This window comes from Mizuhopecten yessoensis, unplaced genomic scaffold (assembly GCF_002113885.1).
Source record: "Mizuhopecten yessoensis strain PY_sf001 unplaced genomic scaffold, ASM211388v2 scaffold5803, whole genome shotgun sequence".
NCBI classification, from domain to species: domain Eukaryota; kingdom Metazoa; phylum Mollusca; class Bivalvia; order Pectinida; family Pectinidae; genus Mizuhopecten; species Mizuhopecten yessoensis.
Window position 1 is genome coordinate 568,338 of NW_018406231.1, and position 19,732 is coordinate 588,069.

General features: G+C 41.5%; 2 protein-coding genes across 4 annotated transcripts in view; one reads left to right on the plus strand and one right to left on the minus strand.

Moving 5' to 3' along the window:
- Positions 1-2,510, plus strand: part of LOC110451125 (filaggrin-2-like) — a 2,653-nt gene extending 143 nt beyond the window's left edge. The window contains exons 2-4 of the mRNA XM_021498986.1: positions 1-151; positions 494-610; positions 1,147-2,510. Coding sequence (XP_021354661.1) covers positions 124-151; positions 494-610; positions 1,147-2,510 — 1,509 coding nt within the window. The 5' untranslated portion in view covers positions 1-123. The remainder of the gene's footprint in view (positions 152-493; positions 611-1,146) is intronic.
- Positions 2,168-19,319, minus strand: LOC110451111 (HAUS augmin-like complex subunit 4). Of its 3 annotated transcripts, XR_002463035.1 has the most exons (11): positions 19,273-19,319; positions 17,898-18,021; positions 14,538-14,674; positions 12,462-12,593; positions 11,487-11,624; positions 10,491-10,593; positions 8,842-8,981; positions 8,083-8,213; positions 4,953-5,021; positions 2,498-3,241; positions 2,168-2,341 (listed from the first exon to the last, which is right to left on the minus strand). XR_002463035.1 is itself a non-coding variant. In XM_021498970.1 (10 exons), the coding sequence occupies exons 2-10, from the start codon at positions 17,962-17,964 to the stop codon at positions 3,034-3,036; spliced, it is 1,125 nt and encodes a 374-aa protein (XP_021354645.1). In that variant the 5' UTR covers positions 17,965-18,021; positions 19,273-19,319; the 3' UTR covers positions 2,168-3,033. The 3 variants fall into 3 exon arrangements, 1 of the variants encoding a protein (XP_021354645.1); XM_021498970.1 differs by having other exon boundaries at positions 2,168-3,241; XR_002463036.1 differs by lacking the exon at positions 2,168-2,341 and having other exon boundaries at positions 3,224-3,241; positions 8,006-8,213.
- Between the last annotated feature and the right edge of the window lie 413 nt (positions 19,320-19,732).

Here is a 19,732-nt window from a genome sequence, read left to right on the forward strand (position 1 = left end):
GGTATCACCTCTCCTACATACAGGCTAGGTGAGAGCCAGGGTATCACCTCTCCTACATACAGGCTAGGTGAGAGCCAGGGTATCACCTCTCCTACATACAGGCTAGGTGAGAGCAAGAGTATCATGTGCACCTCTCCTACATACAGGCTAGGTGAGAGCCAAGGTATCACCTCTCCTACATACAAGCTAGGTGAGAGCAATGGTATCACCTCTCCTACATACAGGCTAGGGGAGAGCAAGGGGATCACATGCACCTCTCCTACATGCAGACTAGGTCACCTGTCCTACAAACAGGCTAGGTGAGAGCCAGAGGATCACCTCTCCTACATACAGGCTAGGTGATAGCCAGGGTAACACCTTTCTTACATACAGGCTAGGGGAGAGCCAGGGGATCACCTCTCCTACATACAGGCTAGGTGAGAGCCAGAGTATCACCCCTCTTACATACAGGCTAGGTGAGAGCCAGGTGTCACCTCTCCTACATACAGGCTAGGTGAGAGCCAAGGTATCACCTCTCCTACATACAAGCTAGGTGAGAGCAATGGTATCACCTCTCCTACATACAGGCTCGGTGAGAGCCAGGGTAACACCTCTCCTACATACAGGCTAGGTGAGAGCAAGAGTATCATGTGCGCCTCTCCTACATACAGGCTAGGTGAGAGCCAAGGTATCACCTCTCCTACATACAGGCTAGGGGAGAGCAAGGGGATCACATGCACCTCTCCTACATGCAGACTAGGTCACCTCTCCTACAAACACGCTAGGTGAGAGCCAGAGTATCACCTCTCCTACATACAGGCTAGGTGAGAGCAAGGGTATCACATGCACCTCTCCTACATGCAGACTAGGTCACCTCTCCTACAAACAGGCTAGGTGAGAGCCAGAGTATCACCTCTCTTACATACAGGCTAGGTGAGAGCCAGGGTATCACCCCTCCTACATACAGGCTAGGTGAGAGCCAGGGGATCACCTCTCCTACATACAGGCTAGGTGAGAGCCAAGGTATCACCTCTCCTACATACAGGCTAGGTGAGAGCCAGAGTAACACCTCTCCTACATACAGGCTAGGGGAGAGCCAGGGTATCACCTCTCCTACATACAGGCTCGGTGAGAGCCAGGGTATCACCTCTCCTACATACAGATTAGGTGAGAGCCAGGGTATCACCTCTCCTACATGCAGGCTAGGTGAGAGCCAGGGTAACACCTCTCCTACATACAGGCTAGGTGAGAGCCATGGTATCACCTCTCCTACAAACAGACTAGGTGAGAGCCAGAGTAACACCTCTCCTACATACAGGCTAGGTGAGAGCAATGGTATCACCTCTCCTACATACAGGCTAGGGGAGAGCAATGGTATCACCTCTCCTACATACAGGCTAGGGGAGAGCAATGGTATCACCTCTCCTACATACAGGCTAGGGGAGAGCCAGGGTATCACCTCTCCTACATACAGGCTCCGTGAGAGCCAGGGGATCACCTCTCCTACATACAGGCTAGGTGAGAGCCATGGTATCACCTCTCCTACATACAGGCTAGGTGATAGCCAGGGTAACACCTCTCCTACATACAGGCTAGGTGAGAGCCAAGGTATCACCTCTCCTACATACAGGCTAGGTGAGAGCCATGGTATCACCTCTCCTACAAACAGACTAGGTGAGAGCCAGAGTAACACCTCTCCTACATACAGGCTAGGTGAGAGCAAGGGTTTCACCTCTTCTACATACAGGCTAGGTGAGAGCCAGGGTATCACCTCTCCTGCATACAGGCTAGGTGAGAGCAAGGGTATCACTTGCACCTCTCCTACATACAGGCTTGGTGATGGCCAGGGTATCACCTCTCCTACATACAGACTAGGTGAGAGCCAGGGTATCACCTCTCCTACATGCAGGCTAGGTGAGAGCCAGGGCAACACCTCTCCTACATACAGGCTAGGTGAGAGCCATGGTATCACCTCTCCTACATACAGGCTAGGTGAGAGCCATGGTATCACCTCTCCTACAAACAGGCTAGGTAAGAGCCAGAGTATCACCTCTCTTACATACAGGCTAGGGGAGAGCCAGGGTATCACCTCTCCTACATACAGGCTAGGTGAGAGCAAGGGTTTCACCTCTTCTACATACAGGCTAGGTGAGAGCCAGGGTATCACCCCTCCTACATACAGGCTAGGTGAGAGCCAGGGTATCGCCTCTCCTACATACAGGCTAGGTGAGAGCAAGGGTTTCACCTCTTCTACATACAGGCTAGGTGAGAGCCAGGGTATCACCCCTCCTACATACAGGCTAGGTGAGAGCCAGGGTAACACCTCTCCTACATACAGGCTAGGTGAGAGCAAGGGTATCACCTCTCCTACAAACAGGCTAGGTGAGAGCCATGGTATCACCTCTCCTACAAACAGGCTAGGTGAGAGCCAGAGTAACACCTCTCCTACATACAGGCTAGGTGAGAGCCAGGGTATCACCTCTCCTACATACAGGCTAGGTGAGAGCTATGGTATCACCTCTCTTGCATAAATCTATCATTCAATGTTCCTCTCTTGTAAAAAGCTATGAGTCAATGTTTTATAAGTATTCAGCATAAACAACTCTTTAAGAGCAATGTCAAAGTTTTCCTACTATTCAGTCATTCTTAAATTTGTAAGAGCTGTTTTCACTCACTAAGTTCTCTGCACGCCCTTGAATATGTTATCAGAAAATCCAAAGCATGCAGTTAGTTATACTACTATTTGAATGGTTTCAGGTTAAATCAAACTGACAAATTGCTAAGCTGATACCTGTCCTTTTAAAATTTCAGGAGGAGATTTCAAAGCCTAACAATTTACTGTTACCCTGCCATGCGATTCTTTTGATGGACATAAAAGTATCCAACTAGTTTAAATGTAGCATTCACAAGGTGGAATATAGAGACTCAGAGCCTTGGATCTCGGCATTACATTTTCCAGGGGTGTACAAAAGATATTTGAGCATAATCCCTGGAATTTTGAGGATGCTGTTCAAAGTAAATCACCTTCCCTGTTGAGATCTACCAGGGCTTCAGTCAAGGTTTTGCCACTGTTCCCTGTTTATCGCCTCCCCGATGTAGTTCTGTCAGCGCCCATTGTTTATTATCTTTCTCTTCTTTGAGTTTCCTGAATTCCTCCACCAGTTCATCGAATCCCATCCCTACTGACTCGTACGACCGTAGAGCCTGGCAGACGTGGTGGAACTCCTTATCAGTCTCACGGAAGTTGCTGTCTAAGTGATCTCTGTAATAATAACAAAGAAAAGAAAAACAACTAAGTATTTAATTCTTATCTTCAGTTTTACGTTTTACACTAACAATGTACGTATAAACGTGTGCCAAGGTTTCAAGACCCGACTTGCCAATTAACAAAGTGAAAGGAGCTGTAAAACTAAAGACAGAAAATAGAAAACCGAGATGGAAGAAAAGAAATGAGAGCCAAACCAAATGTTAATGTTGGATCACAATACCCTATGTGAAGGCGACATCTGAGGCGTTTGCCTGGTTGATGAGGAAACAAAATTTCAGCACCCCGATGAGACCACTTACAACACTCAGACAGTAACTCGTGCCATCTAAAGACAAGACTGACATTTTAGACAAAACAGGCGTTGTATATCTAATTCCATACAAAAATTGTCAGCTGTCATGTATAGGAAAAACTGGGAGGAAATCTGGCATAGAGGAAATGACCAGCATCACATTTACCAGATCCACATGCAAAAAACATCCTCCCCCAGTACAATAAAACGGCATTAACAGATCGCGCTAACACCCAGAGTCACATACATGTAGTCAATCGGGGAGATGCCAAAATAGTTGAAAGGGAACAATATACAAAACCTAGACAAATCAAAATCAGGAATACTCAAAACATCGACAGAGATGAGGGGGGACACCGGATACTGACATAACAGAGGAGGGAGCTAGATCTACACCCTACCTGATGCAGTGTGTATACACTCCCTATCGATAGACGAAATGTCCCGTTTCAAGTGACATAAAAAATGTATAATTTCAACAAATCATCATACAAGTGAAAAAAATACTGAATCCCTCACTTAGGCATAACTTGACAAAGGGACCAGTCGGTCTTGAAATATCCATACATTTGATATGTATATTGTTTGTGTAAAAAGTAAAACTTTGATATTAATTAATAATTAATTAAATTAAAAAAAATATCCACACTCTGGTTCTTAAGGAGAAGTCGAAAATGTAAAAAGTTTATGCAAGACGACGGACAGAAAGTGATTGGAATAGGTCACTTGAGCAAAGCTCATGTGACCTAACAAACTTGGTAAATTTTCATCCCTGCATGCTACTGGCCATATATAATCAACCTGGGTCTTTTGGTTATTTAGAAGAAGTTATTTGAAAGGCTTTTAAGACAACTGACTGCTGTGACCTTGAATAGAAATGAAGGTCATTCATTTGAACTATATTAGTATACCTTAATCCCAGCATGCTGCTGGCCAAATATCATCAACCTGGGCATTAAATTATTTATTTTCTCAATATTTGACCCCTGTGATCTTGAATATACTGTCGGTGAAAGTCACTTATTTGATTAAAATTGGTAGCCCCTCATCCTAGTATGTTACTGGCCAAATATCATCACCCTAGGCCTTTAGGTTATTCTGAAGATATTATTTATATTAAAAAGTTGACACTGACAGACGAAAGCCAGATGGACGACGAGCACTGCACTACGGCATAGCCTTACTTGGCCCTTTGGGCCAGTTGAGCTAAAAAGAGAAACAAAAACCATGAATACCCTATAAAGATTAGGAAACACTAACTCAGAACAGAATTGTGAATTAACAGTACCTAGTGTACAGTTATTATAGCTTCAGTTATCTCCCCTTGCCCATCATCTGCTCTAGATCTACAAATGTTGCCAGTCAGAACAATCAGGAACTGTCTATTCTTCAACGTGAGCAGCTGTGACCTACCTGACAGAATGTAAGGCCTTCACTGTATCTTTGGTGTACGTGTCACACAAGACCTGCATCTCCAGCAATCTGTGGCAAATATAACAAGTCTTGTATACATGTACATATTTCTAAACATTTTCTTCAGGTTGGTAAGTATGGGTTAGGAAAAGTTCTTTTGTGTACGAGTTGTCCACAAAATCGATGTTGATTCCGCTACGCTGGTACATATATAACAACTACTGTACATACGCTTACAGCGTAATAGAATCGACATCAATTTTGTGGACAACTCGTTCACCTCTTACACCTTTGTGTGCATACGCTTCATTGGTCATTTTTCTGATGAAGGTAACAGTAAAAAAAAATACGAAGCCATAATGGGATTCAAATCCAGTGCCCGTATTCATGAAACCGTTCTCATGCTCAAGCATGGATTTTATGTTCAAGCCTAATTTCTTGTTTCAGTTATAAATTAATTAACAAAATGTTATTTTTTCAATGATTGGGAAAAAATTGAAGGAACTTAAAGCCAGATACTGTTTTTAATGTTAACATTTGACTTTTTGATTGTTTTACATGATATAAGTGAGTTTCAAGAAATTTGGTTTGAGCAAAGAATCCATGCTTGAGCATGAGAACGGTTTCATGAATACTGGCCCTGGACTTCAGACGTTATTCTATCTCTATGACAGATGAGCTACAGAGACGTACCACTGTAGTCAACGAAGATATCCGAACCCCAACTGTGCTACAGTTATATTCAAAAGGAAATTAAGGGGAGGTTACTGTATTTACGAACAAACACAGTGCAGTGGGACGGTGATCCTTAAAAGTACAAACAAACACAGTGCAGTGGGACGGTGATCCTTAAAAGTACGAACAAACACAGCGCAGTGGGACGGTGATCCTTAAAAGTACAAACAAACACAGTGCAGTGGGACGGTAATCCTTAAAAGTACAAACAAACACAGTGCAGTGGAACGGTGATCCTTAAAAGTACAAACAAACACAGTGCAGTGGAACGGTGATCCTTAAAAGTACGAACAAGCACAATGCAGTGGGACGGTGATCCTTAAAAGTACGAACAAACACAGTGCAATTGGACGGTGATCCTTAAAAGTGACAAAGTTGTAGGAAACATTTCCAGAAATGCTTTTTGTTCAATCTTTATCAGAAACAAATTTTGTTCAACTCAATCTAACTCATTGCCTTAGTTTTGTTACCCACACATAGCCTACACCACACCAAATTCATCTGTCGTTCTGAAAGGAAACTATCTCTGAAAATGATGACACAGAGATTTGCTTTTGCCAGTCAAAAGAACCGGACAGATTATGTTTCCCCACAAACTTGAGACTGACATCTAGACTATTGTAAACATGATTAATTCCAACACAATACAATTGCAAGGTATTGTTAAAAGACAAAGTAAAGTAAAATACATTGTGAATCAATATAAAACATCAAGCTGCTTACATATAATTTTATGGAAATTAAACCAAAAAACAGGTTTATGCACATCTCAACCTTGGTATGGCTAAAGAATTCATCTTGAATCCTTACTCTAATTACATCTACCAACACCAAATCTGAACTTCTTATGCATAAGTCATGTAGGCGTGGACTAATAGAATCTCCCCCTACCACGAGGGTATGACAGGGAAATCTCCAGTCCGAGGGATGATTTATTTGGTTGTCTAACCCAAGGGTTGGAGATTTACACCCTAAACGTAGGGGATGGGGAATTTTCTCCCAGCCTATTATTTCAGTCACAACTCAACCTACAGTAGCCATATTTGTACACCATGCACTCGCCTTTTTATGACATCACAATTTAGTGCATACTGTTTTGCACGAGGCTCTCTCTGCCTTGGGGTGACAAGCTGATTTCTCTCGATGAAAGCAGGAGACTAATAGAATCTTTCCCTATCTTGAGGGTGTGATAGAGAAATGTTCTAACCGATGGGTGATGTTTTTTGGTTGTCTAACCCTCCTAGGGTCTGGGATTTTTCTGTAACACCCTCAAGGTAGGGGGTGATTACTTTTCTCCTACTCTATTATTTCAGTCACAACTCCACCGACAGTAGTCTGTCACACCTGCCCACCAGCCATTCTGTGGTGACAGTGTTCTGTTGGTGGCTGTATACCTAATCTTTAGACAGAGCCCGTCACCCCGGCCCACCAGCCATTCTGTGGTGACAGTGTTCTGCTGGTGGCTGTATACCTGATCTTTAAACAGAGCCCGTCACCCCTGCCCCCCAGCCATTCTGTGGTGACAGTGTTCTGTTGGTGGCTGCATACCTGATCTTTAAACAGAACCCGTCACACCTGCCCACCAGCCATTCTGTGGTGACAGTGTGCTGTTGGTGGCTGTATACCTAATCTTTAAACAGAGCCCGTCACACCGGCCCACCAGCCATTCTGTGGTGACAGTTTTCTGTTCGTGACTGTATACCTAATCTTTAGACAGAGCCCGTCACACCGGCCCACCAGCCATTCTGTGGTGACAGTTTTCTGTTCGTGACTGTATACCTAATCTTTAGACAGAGCCCGTCACACCGGCCCACCAGCCATTCTGTGGTAACAGTGTTCTGTTTGTGACTGTATACCTGATCTTTAGACAGAGCCCGTCACCCCGGCCCACCAGCCATTCTGTGGTGACAGTGTGCTGTTGGTGGCTGTATACCTAATCTTTAAACAGAGCCCGTCACACCGGCCCACCAGCCATTCTGTGGTGACAGAGTTCTGTTCGTGACTGAATACCTGATCTTTAAACAGAGCCCGTCACACCTGCCCACCAGTCCTTCTGTGGTGACAGTGTTCTGTTCGTGGCTGTATACCTGATCTTTAAACAGAGCCCGTCACCCCTGCCCCCCAGCCATTCTGTGGTGACAGTGTTCTGTTGGTGGCCGTATACCTGATCTTTAAACAGAGCCCGTCACACCTGCCCCCCAGCCATTCTGTGGTGACAGTGTTCTGTTCGTGACTGTATACCTAATCTTTAGACAGAGCCCGTCACACCGGCCCACCAGCCATTCTGTGGTAACAGTGTTCTGTTTGTGACTGTATACCTGATCTTTAGACAGAGCCCGTCACCCCGGCCCACCAGCCATTCTGTGGTGACAGTGTTCTGTTGGTGGCCGTATACCTGATCTTTAAACAGAGCCCGTCACACCTGCCCACCAGCCATTCTGTGGTGACAGTGTTCTGTTCAGTCTGGTTCTGGAATCTATGTTTGGCGACCACCTCCTCCAGCACTCCCAAGGAGTCTATCAGCGTCTGTAGATGACACAAATTATTTACATCTCAGTAATTTTGCTGGATGTAGAATAAGGAAATGTATTAGATATTGAAATCAATATGGATTAGTTGCCAAGACGACCTTCTCAGATGTGTAAATTATCAGTAAAGTTATCTTTTTGTGAATTCATGAACATATTGCTGATTTAAAATTTAAAAATAATGCACAGGAAAATCTTATATCATCAATTTTAGCAGGTCAGTGAAATGTAAGTTTTTCATTGCTTATTTAACCAAGGACTTATAGACAACAGCTCAGAAGTCCATGATACATGTACAATTAATGCTGTTCCAAAATCTGCCCCAACACAACTAAACAAACAACCTGCAGATTATATGACAACATCACAGTCAACAACAGTCATTATAAGTAGTACCTTTTCATGTAAAGCATCAAATGTGATTAGCATCCTTTAAGATACATAAACCATGCAAGTGTAGCTGATGTAGGATAAATAGTTATTCGGTAATTGACCTAAATCAATCTTCTTAACCATAGTGCAGATGGGGCCTGACCTCAACCATACTTCTTAACATGGTCAGTCAAGTGGCAAACGCCAGAACTGTATGACTCACCTTGTAGTACTGCCAGAACTGTATGACTCACCTTGTAGTACTGCCAGAACTGTTTGTCTTTATTATGTTTCACAGTTTTCAATTGAGCCTTCGTCTTTTGCAGCTGGTGTTTATCAGATTCCACAAGGGCAGGTAACTGTGTTGTAGGATTGAAGGCCGGCTCTACATCATCTTGTGGTAGAAATTATATTGTTTAGGTAATGAACATATTTAATATTATGACTAGCAAATCTAGTTAGATCAACTTCATGGTATTCTAATAATCTGAAACCTGTCTAATCTGACACCCTACACATATTGGTCACATTTAGCTGTCTAGACAGATACCTTTTAGAACACAACATATTTGTCAGTGTGACCTGTCTAATCAGACACCCTTTATAACACAACATATTGGTCAGTGTGACCTGTCTAATTAGACACCTGTTAGAACACAACATATTGGTCAGGTTGACCTGTCTAATTAGACACCCGTTAGAACACAATATATTGGTCAGTGTGACCTGTCTAATTAGACACCTGTTAGAACACAATATATTGGTCAGGTTGACATGTCTAATTAGACACCCGTTAGAACACAATATATTGGTCAGGTTGACCTGTCTAATTAGACACCCGTTAGAACACAACATATTGGTCAGGTTGACCTGTCTAATTAGACACCCGTTAGAACACAATATATTGGTCAGGTTGACCTGTCTAATTAGACACCTGTTAGAACACAACATATTGGTCAGGTTGACCTGTCTAATTAGACACCTGTTAGAACACAACATATTGGTCAGGTTGACCTGTCTAATTAGACACCTGTTAGAACACAACATATTGGTCAGGTTGACCTGTCTAATTAGACACCTGTTAGAACACAACATATTGGTCAGGTTGACCTGTCTAATTAGACACCTGTTAGAACACAACATATTGGTCAGGTTGACCTGTCTAATTAGACACCTGTTAGAACACAACATATTGGTCAGGTTGACCTGTCTAATTAGACACCTGTTAGAACACAACATATTGGTCAGGTTGACCTGTCTAATTAGACACCTGTTAGAACACAACATATTGGTCAGGTTGACCTGTCTAATTAGACACCTGTTAGAACACAACATATTGGTCAGGTTGACCTGTCTAATTAGACACCTGTTAGAACACAACATATTGGTCAGGTTGACCTGTCTAATTAGACACCTGTTAGAACACAACATATTGGTCAGGTTGACCTGTCTAATTAGACACCTGTTAGAACACAACATATTGGTCAGGTTGACCTGTCTAATTAGACACCTGTTAGAACACAACATATTGGTCAGGTTGACCTGTCTAATTAGACACCTGTTAGAACACAACATATTGGTCAGGTTGACCTGTCTAATTAGACACCTGTTAGAACACAACATATTGGTCAGGTTGACCTGTCTAATTAGACACCTGTTAGAACACAACATATTGGTCAGGTTGACCTGTCTAATTAGACACCTGTTAGAACACAACATATTGGTCAGGTTGACCTGTCTAATTAGACACCTGTTAGAACACAACATTTTGGTCAGGTTGACCTGTCTAATTAGACACCTGTTAGAACACAACATTTTGGTCAGGTTGACCTGTCTAATTAGACACCCGTTAACACAACATGTTTGTCAGTTTGACCTGTTTCTAATCCGACCCTAATCTTACCCTCTTCTAAACCAGTCTGATGAAAGTTGATGAGGCTGTCACACTTCTCTCTCAGCCTCTTCTCTATGTCCGGGATCAGCTTTTGTTGTATAAATGGTAGATGCTAAAAATATAAGGCCAACATGTTATACATGTATGTCATCATTCATTGTAGTGAGCAATGGCGAGCAAACATTAAAATCATATAAGGCAGGGTAATTATGGAATAGGACATGTTTGACCTGATGTCACTTTTATTTGGACGGTCTACATCAAATATGTTACAATATGCAGCAGTATCAATTAAATACTCTGTTTTAGGACAAATCTTTACTAGATTTTTTAATCACTGTTTAGAGTACTTAATAAAGTAAAACAAAAACTATTTACAATTTAATATTGCATCTAGTGTGTCAGCAATTTTTGGGATGCAAAACTATTCGTAATGGACGAACCGCCTTTTGTTGGGACACAGTCTCTCGTCCTGAACACTAAATCAATGGAATGGACACAAGGTGACATATCTAAACTAAGTAAACTCTTACTTCCGTAACTGTTTCATTGTTGTGTAATAATGGAGACCTTACAAACTAGAAATCATCAGACAGGAAAGCTCCTGCTTCCTACCGAGTTCTTTATCATTGTTTGGCACATCACTGTAAAACGTTATACATGTATATATACAATGACTATATGACCCTGACCTTAAAAACCTGAAATACACACACTCATTTGAAGATTTCTCTTAATTATATCAAACTTTTGTTAAGAAATAAAGTCTCTAGAGTGTTGCAAAATGACAGTACAGGATGGGACAGATGCTGGTAATACTATAACCCCGCCTCCACACTCCCAAAAAGTAACAAATAATCATAGGAGCAAAATAAGGGAAGTCTTCTGAAGGTTTTAAAACCTAGCTTTCAATTTAGTTAACACGCTGTAAACCAGCTGCAGTATTTTAATTAGCAGTTTAGTTCAGTTTCCTGTTATATATGCTGTGTTGTTTAACTTATATACCTTTCTGTGGGGGTTCTGCTGGGACAGTTCTGTTTTACTCAGACCTAACAGAGTGTCTGTAGACGTGGGATCAGGAGAGCAGTCCAGGTAGTCGGAGATCTCTGCCCGAGTCAGTGTCTCCTGTAGGATGGTGTGGAACTACACAGACAGATAAATGTTGTTACTAAACAACAACACATGTAACAAGTACAGGATCGTAACTTTTTTCCACTTCATAAAATTTGAGATTTATTCAATAAGCCTTATGCAAAATGCAGCCTATGTATATAGTGTTCCACAAATTGAATACAATTCATCAAAAAGAAATGAACTGTAAGACCTATAATCACATTAACCAGAATATTTACATACAAACATGTAAAAACTTGAGTTTTGCCTGAAATTCTATCTCATTGGTACAGTCATCTTGGCATTAATTGTGCCTATTATTTCTTCTCCAACTGTTCTTTATTAAAATATTGATGTGGTTTCGTCCCCGAAAAACATGTTAGACCCACATATGGCTATCTGATATGCATGAAAAACAAGAATACTGCGAGTCGGAATAACATACGCTATATGCTATAAAAAATGTACATAATGTAGGAGAAAATATCTGGACAAAAAATCAAATACTGAAATGAACAAAGGGCAATAATTTTTGCAAAAACTGTCGAATCAAAATTCTTTTAAAGGGAGACACAACCTCACATCAAGATTATCATGTATACCAAGTTTCAAAGAGATCGGGAGAAAAAATGTAGGAGGAGATTGCCGCACAAACAAAAGTTTACGCCAGACGGCTGGCCGGACAACCCCATACCAAAATACTTCCGTCAAATTTGACGGGTGTATAAAAATGAGAGAAAGGTAACAAATTCAATTAAAACTTCAGATTTCTTTAACTAATTAGGCAGTTGTACCTGAATTCTTCCAGAAAACACAGGTACATGACGATAACCACACCTTTCACCTACACTACTTTATATACTATACCTGTCTATCTTCTGTCGAGAGTGCAGTGTCTTGAGACTTTATATCATAATCTCGCAAAAGCTCTTCAAGTTCGTGGTAGAGAATCTTCTGTAACAGCCAACTGTGTTTCTCATGTTTTAATTCTTCTTCTGCCTACAAATGTACAAAGAACATTGTTAAAAGAGTAATCCTTTATTAACATAAAAGTTTTACACATTAATGTACATCTAATTCAATCAAAATTTTATAGACATAAATGATAAAATAAAATAAAAAAAGCATCAAAATTTTAAAACATCAATATTTTGATTATTAGTATTTAAACGTTAGTGATGGGATTTAGTATCAGGGTACAAACTAACCACCCAGTCAACCATCCTGACAGGGTGAGGATTCACTATCAGTGTACAAACTAACCACCCAGTCAACCATCCTGACTGGGTGAGGATTCACTATCAGTGTACAAACTAACCACCCAGTCAACCATCCTGACTGGGTGAGGATTCACTATCAGGGTACAGACTAACTACCCAGCCAACCATCCTGACTGGGTGAGGATTCACTATCAGGGTACAAACTAACTACCCAGCCAACCATCCTGACTGGGTGAGGATTCACTATCCGGGTACAGACTAACTACCCAGCCAACCATCCTGACTGGGTGAGGATTCACTATCAGGGTACAGACTAACTACCCAGCCAACCATCCTGACTGGGTGAGGATTCACTATCAGGGTACAGACTAACTACCCAGCCAACCATCCTGACTGGGTGAGGATTCACTATCAGGGTACAGACTAACTACCCAGCCAACCATCCTGACTGGGTGAGGATTCACTATCAGGGTACAGACTAACTACCCAGCCAACCATCCTGACTGGGTGAGGATTCACTATCAGGGTACAGACTAACTACCCAGCCAACCATCCTGACTGGGTGAGGATTCACTATCAGGGTACAGACTAACTACCCAGCCAACCATCCTGACTGGGTGAGGATTCACTATCAGGGTACAGACTAACTACCCAGCCAACCATCCTGACTGGGTGAGGATTCACTATCAGGGTACAGACTAGCCACCCAGCCAACCATCCTGACTGGGTGAGGATTCACTATCAGGGTACAGACTAACTACCCAGTCAACCATCCTGACTGGGTGAGGATTCACTATCAGGGTACAGACTAACTACCCAGCCAACCATCCTGACTGGGTGAGGATTCACTATCAGGGTACAAACTAACTACCCAGCCAACCATCCTGACTGGGTGAGGATTCACTATCAGGGTACAGACTAACTACCCAGCCAACCATCCTGACTGGGTGAGGATTCACTATCAGGGTACAGACTAACTACCCAGTCAACCATCCTGACTGGGTGAGGATTCACTATCAGGGTACAGACTAACTACCCAGTCAACCATCCTGACTGGGTGAGGATTCACTATCAGGGTACAGACTAACTACCCAGTCAACCATCCTGACTGGGTGAGGATTCACTATCAGGGTACAGACTAACTACCCAGTCAACCATCCTGACTGGGTGAGGATTCACTATCAGGGTACAGACTAACTACCCAGTCAACCATCCTGACTGGGTGAGGATTCACTATCAGGGTACAGACTAACTACCCAGTCAACCATCCTGACTGGGTGAGGATTCACTATCAGGGTACAGACTAACTACCCAGTCAACCATCCTGACTGGGTGAGGATTCACTATCAGGGTACAGACTAACTACCCAGTCAACCATCCTGACTGGGTGAGGATTCACTATCAGGGTACAGACTAACTACCCAGTCAACCATCCTGACTGGGTGAGGATTCACTATCAGGGTACAGACTAACTACCCAGTCAACCATCCTGACTTGGTGAGGATTCATGCAAGGTAACATCTAATTAATAGAAGTAAATGTATTATGATTATATTATTGCGATAAAAAAAGTTAAAAAAACTCTAATTCCATGAAATATAAATAACATAATTTGATAATATATATCATTCCATATATATAGATAAAACATAGAGTATGTTGGTAAAATTAAACCAAACTATCAATGATTAATCCTTGTTTATAATTATTCTTTATTAACTACCTGTAGGAGATCTTTTTGCACTAGAGTTGATACTCCTTCATTACTGATGTGATTGGTCAGCACAGAAAGCAGCTGGCAAAACTCGGGTTGGTTCTGGACATCTTCAGCACTTAAGTCAATCCCTAAAGTTGTATTCACTGCAAAATTCAAATTAAAACCAATCAAGGACTTGAAACCTTTAGACCAGGATTCAAACCCAGGACGTCCCGCGCCAAAGTAAGACACCTTTGTCCAAATTCCTCGGTCTAACCATTAGTAATTTCTTGACTCAGGTATCAGACATAATATTAAAGGACATGAACTATCATACAAGTAAGTTTATTTCTTATCATAGAATCGAAGCAGCTAGTGTACTTAAAACTGATTTCTGTACATTCCATGTGTTTGTCACCAACTACCCACTAGGGATTTATAACCTTGTCATCCCCAGGACAGCAATCCACTAGGGATTTATAACCTTGTCATCCTCAGGACAGCAATCCACTAGGGATTTATAACCTTGTCATCCCCAGGACAGCAATCCACTAGGGATTTATAACCTTGTCATCCCCAGGACAGCAAAGTGCCTGATCAACTGAAATCAGACAGTTTTTAGATTTTTTCATGAAGTGTAATGAAACTTATACTGAGCGATACATTATGTATACATATAAATCAAATAAAAAAAATGTTCCTGTGGAGCCAGACTCACTGCTCCTGGCATGATGTTATGAATAGTTAAGACCAAATGGCTCGTTTTCTGGAACAGGGTCATTTTAGTTTTTACTAGGGCAATGTTTATGTTATAAGGCCTGAAACAGCTAGGTGTATTACGAGGCCAGTACCTGTGCTCAAGACATGCATTGGATCAATTCCCCCTTCGATGAGTTCGATCACCATGGTTGGGATATATAACGGAACCGTGTCATTTCACCCTAAATCTAGTTCACCCAACGTTATTTCGCCCCAATATATATATTACTCTTGACACATTTTGCTAAGGATCACCTATATTTTGAAAACAAAATCAAAATGTTAGAAACAATATTATATTTTCCTTCTGTACTGTTTTGGGCGAATCGTCCTGTGAGGATGTGTTCAGTCAACCATAAAAGTGTGTGCACGCTTTTCCACGTGTAAAAGCTTTCATAAGCGTAAGCTAGGCTAAGTAAGGCGTTGTTCAAATTGTTAAGGAAATCAATTTGATGAATATTCTTTGCATGTTTTTGTTTTAATATGGCACAAAGACAAAACAGACAACAGTTAAATGACGGTGAAATGAATATGGGCATCGGAATTCTGCAAGATGGCATGTCTCAACATCAGGTTGCATCAGACCTTGGGGTGTCTTAAAGTGTGGTCTTGGGGTATCTCAAAGTATGGTGGCAAGAATGTGGAATAGTTTCCAAACTAACGGAAGCCCTTCCAGACGTCATGCTGGAGGAAGTTCTAGGGCTACAACGCAGCGCTAAGACCGATTTTTACTCATACAGGCACGGCATCACAGGTTCCAGACTGCCACAGCTTTATAAAATGATCCTAAATGCTTCTGGTACCCGGGTAGCCACTCAGACAGTTAGGAACCGTCTTCATGATGCTGGTTTAAGGACACATAGACCAGCAATACAAGTTCCCTTAACTGCCAGCCATGTTGGGGACCGATTAGATTTTACTGATGAGTCCAGATTCTGTCTCGACTTCACTGACAAGCCTGTTGAGTATGGAGAAAACCTGGGGACAGGTCCAGGCAGGTAACATTGTGGAACATGACCGATATGGCGGAGGTTCAGTGATGGTGTGGGGAGGCATAAGCCTCCGTGGGAAAACTGACCTCCATGTCTTCCATAATGGTACCATTACGGCCCAAGTTTACTGTGATAAAATCATTGATGCCTAAATGTCGGACTCTATGATGGCGCTATCGGCCCTGAATTCATCCTTATGGATGATAATTTTGGGCCATGTAGAATAAGGGTGACTTAGCAGTATCTACAGCAAGAGACTATTCAACGAATGGATTGGCCAGCCCGCTCGCCGGATCTAAATCCCATTGATGCAGACAGCTCTCTTCCAGAAATGTTCAGCCAAGAACGCTTCAGGAGCTGGGAACAGCTTTGGTAGCTAATTGGAACGTTATCCCACAAAACCGGACACACAATCTCATTGGGGGCATGCACAGACGTTGTGAAGCTGTAATTGATGCTCATGGGCGTCACACTCTATACTAAAACAGTTTCTGTTTATTTAGGACGAGTTTTGTTCCATTTAAGTTTTTTTAGTAAATACCTTGTTGTTACCAATTTTAAGGTTAATCCTTTTCCTGTGGGTCATTTTCCGACTGTCATTACGATATGCATGATGATGAATTAAAAGAACAATCAATTTTTCAAAAATTATCTCAGTATTTATAAACCAAATTAAACATTTATTTTCACATATTGTTAAGTTAAAAATATCATTTGAAATGTTTCTAATGATTACTGTTCATGTTTCACAAAGAAGAATTTTATGCTGATGAAATCTGGTTGCATGATCATGTACAAATTTATCCTTTTCAGCCCTAGGTTGTTTCGCCCTAAAACAAAAAAAATAGGGTGAAACATTGTTTGATATGTTCTTTTAATTTTTAGTAGTTTCAACTCACAAGTTAAGTCTTCTATATCACTAAAATCAATTTTATAAAAAATGTGTATAAATGTGTTGCTTTTTGTAAAGCAAAAAATGGAATGCGTTATTTTCTTATCACATTTAACATGCAATGTTAACGATACTGTTGTTTTCTTCCAGTATGCAAATTATATCGTGATTCAAGAGAAATGTAAGTTTGAACATGATATTTATAAATTCAAGAAAAAAAGTTAGGGAGAAACATTCCTACGGCAAATGAGATTAAGTGCGAAACAACCTGTTTACTATAAAGGATACAAAAAGCTGACGTTAACCAGGTTAATCCTGCATTTGGGTAACAGTTACCCATTTCAGTAACGATTGTATTACTGAAATGGTGAATAAAGTGAATTAAAAACACACAAAGTTCTTTTAAACACTTTCTTTCAATTAATCCATTAAATAACACAATGAAGTACATTTGTGCACAAATAGTTATCAATTCTGATGTCTAACTTTTTGTGAAAAGGACAAACCATATCACTGACTTTGTTCTGCATTGACTTCAGCGTGTACAGTACTCAGTAGTGGCAATGGGACCATTCAGTGCAAATATGACAGCTGGTAATTAAGCATGATTTTTTCTGTGTTATTTATAGCTACAACACACTACAAGCACAGGTGTTTATGTGTGTTGTGACCCATATCAGTAAAGCATATGTGTGTGATTGTAACGTGACCCTGCGCTACAAGCAACGGATACATGTGAATTACGTTTGTCAGAGATATCGGCGCTGTTGTTATCCATCATTAAGCAATCGTCATCGTCAACATAACGCATCCAAATTCGACATTGTACATCCCGCTTCAAGCGCCATTTAGAGTCAGATGGAATATACTAAAATGAAAAGCAGATATCGTCACATGAATTCCGGATTAATCTGGTAACATCAATCACGGACTAATTAGATAGCATCTAATACCGTGGTATCAATATGACTACTAAAAGCACAACACAAATTATACTCGGGATAAATAGATCATTAAGAAATTAAACCATTAGTAGACAGTTAAATTGCTACTAGCTCATCTTTTAAACAAGCATGGAGGTTAGATTAAATTTAGTGTTGAAATATTAAAAAAAAATCTGTACTCAACCAAGGAATTAGATCTAAGTCCGTGGTTATATTGTTAGATTTCGTTTAGATATTGATTGTATGCACGGGTTAAGTATAAATTACGTTAAAGATGTATATCTCAGTAACGTTGTGTCTCTACAGAGAGGTATATAACATGTGTTATATACGTCTCTGGTCTCTAGATCTCTACTGCTTCTTTTAAACATTGAAGTGTAATTTATATATAAAGACCCGTAGAATACGGGTTCGACGATTTACAGGAACGGGCAGGAACGGGACAGTAGTAGTATTGATATGTATTTGGTAAGCGCTAAATATAGAAAAGGCCAAGGTACTGCCGTGGATAAGTTAGGTAACTTCTTAAAGTACTGGTCAAGGCTTAGAATAAATCAATAATGTCCACGTGCACAGCATCACCTCATCACCACGTTGGCCAATGGTCGCGTAAGCTAATTTTAGCACCTATAAATACTGGGGTGTTATATGACGCAAAGCACGCACTACTATTGGGGAGAGTTACGTTTGTAGTTTTGCTAGTTCAGAGTTTTAGTGCATTAGAATGGAGACTGAAAGTGGATGTTGTGTAAAAGAATTATAAAGGGAACGTATGGATTAAGGGAGATAAATGAATAGTGTTGTGAACCGTGTATGGAAAACTGTGAAATTTATACGCTGGAGTTAATAAATATGTGAACGTTATTTCTTGTGTCTGTTCTCTATCGCACCACAATTCCATCCCAAGACAAACACGACGCCGCCTATCCCGGGAGAGAGCGTGACAGCGGTGGGATGGAAGTAAAATGTGGTTGCGATAGACTTTAACCAACACTATGGATTAAAGTACTCCACGGAGAACTGTGCGGTCTTCCACACGTCGGAATCTAGCACAGGAGTTCGACGAGGTGGATTTAAATGACTCTCCCCAAGCGCTAATTCATGCTGCGTCACCGGAAACACTGGTAAAGGCCCGGTCACAACCCACCGTGCGTGTTTTAAATTTTAGTCCGTACGTGTTTCTGAAAACGTGGGGAGTGAGTGGCAAGAGCAGGGAGAGAGTACGTCAACGCACGTCACTCGCACTGTTGCGCAAGGTGTAAGTACGTGGCCCGCACGCCACGCCTGGCCGTGAGCGGTTGCGTGCATCGTACGTTGCACACGTGGTAAATGAGTTGTACGTGCTTACAATGTACGATCTCCGTGCGATTGCCACGTTATCGTACAGAGGCAGTGCTTACACGTGCTGCTCACGTACGGTGTCCTTACTCACTCGCATGATGTAAGTGCGATGAACGTGAGTTTTTCCGCCCAATGTCGATGGGGGNGGGGGGGCTCCGGGTTATGATGCTGCAAGAGCAGCTTCAAGTGACAGCGCATTAGCACGACGTTGTATAACTTGCCTTGATACGGAATGGTTAAGGTATTGGTTATGGCAAAATTATAACAACAGTCATGACCTTGCTATATATATAT

Coding starts and splice junctions, on each gene's coding strand:
- LOC110451111 (XM_021498970.1), bottom strand. CDS start 17,964: ATGCGTTATGTTGACGATGACGATTGCTTAATGATGGATAACAACAGC. Junction 11,625..12,461: donor TCTCGACAGAAGATAGACAG/GTATAGTATATA, acceptor CTGTCTGTGTAG/TTCCACACCATCCTACAGGA. Junction 8,982..10,490: donor TCAGACTGGTTTAGAAGAGG/GTAAGATTAGGG, acceptor TTCTACCACAAG/ATGATGTAGAGCCGGCCTTC.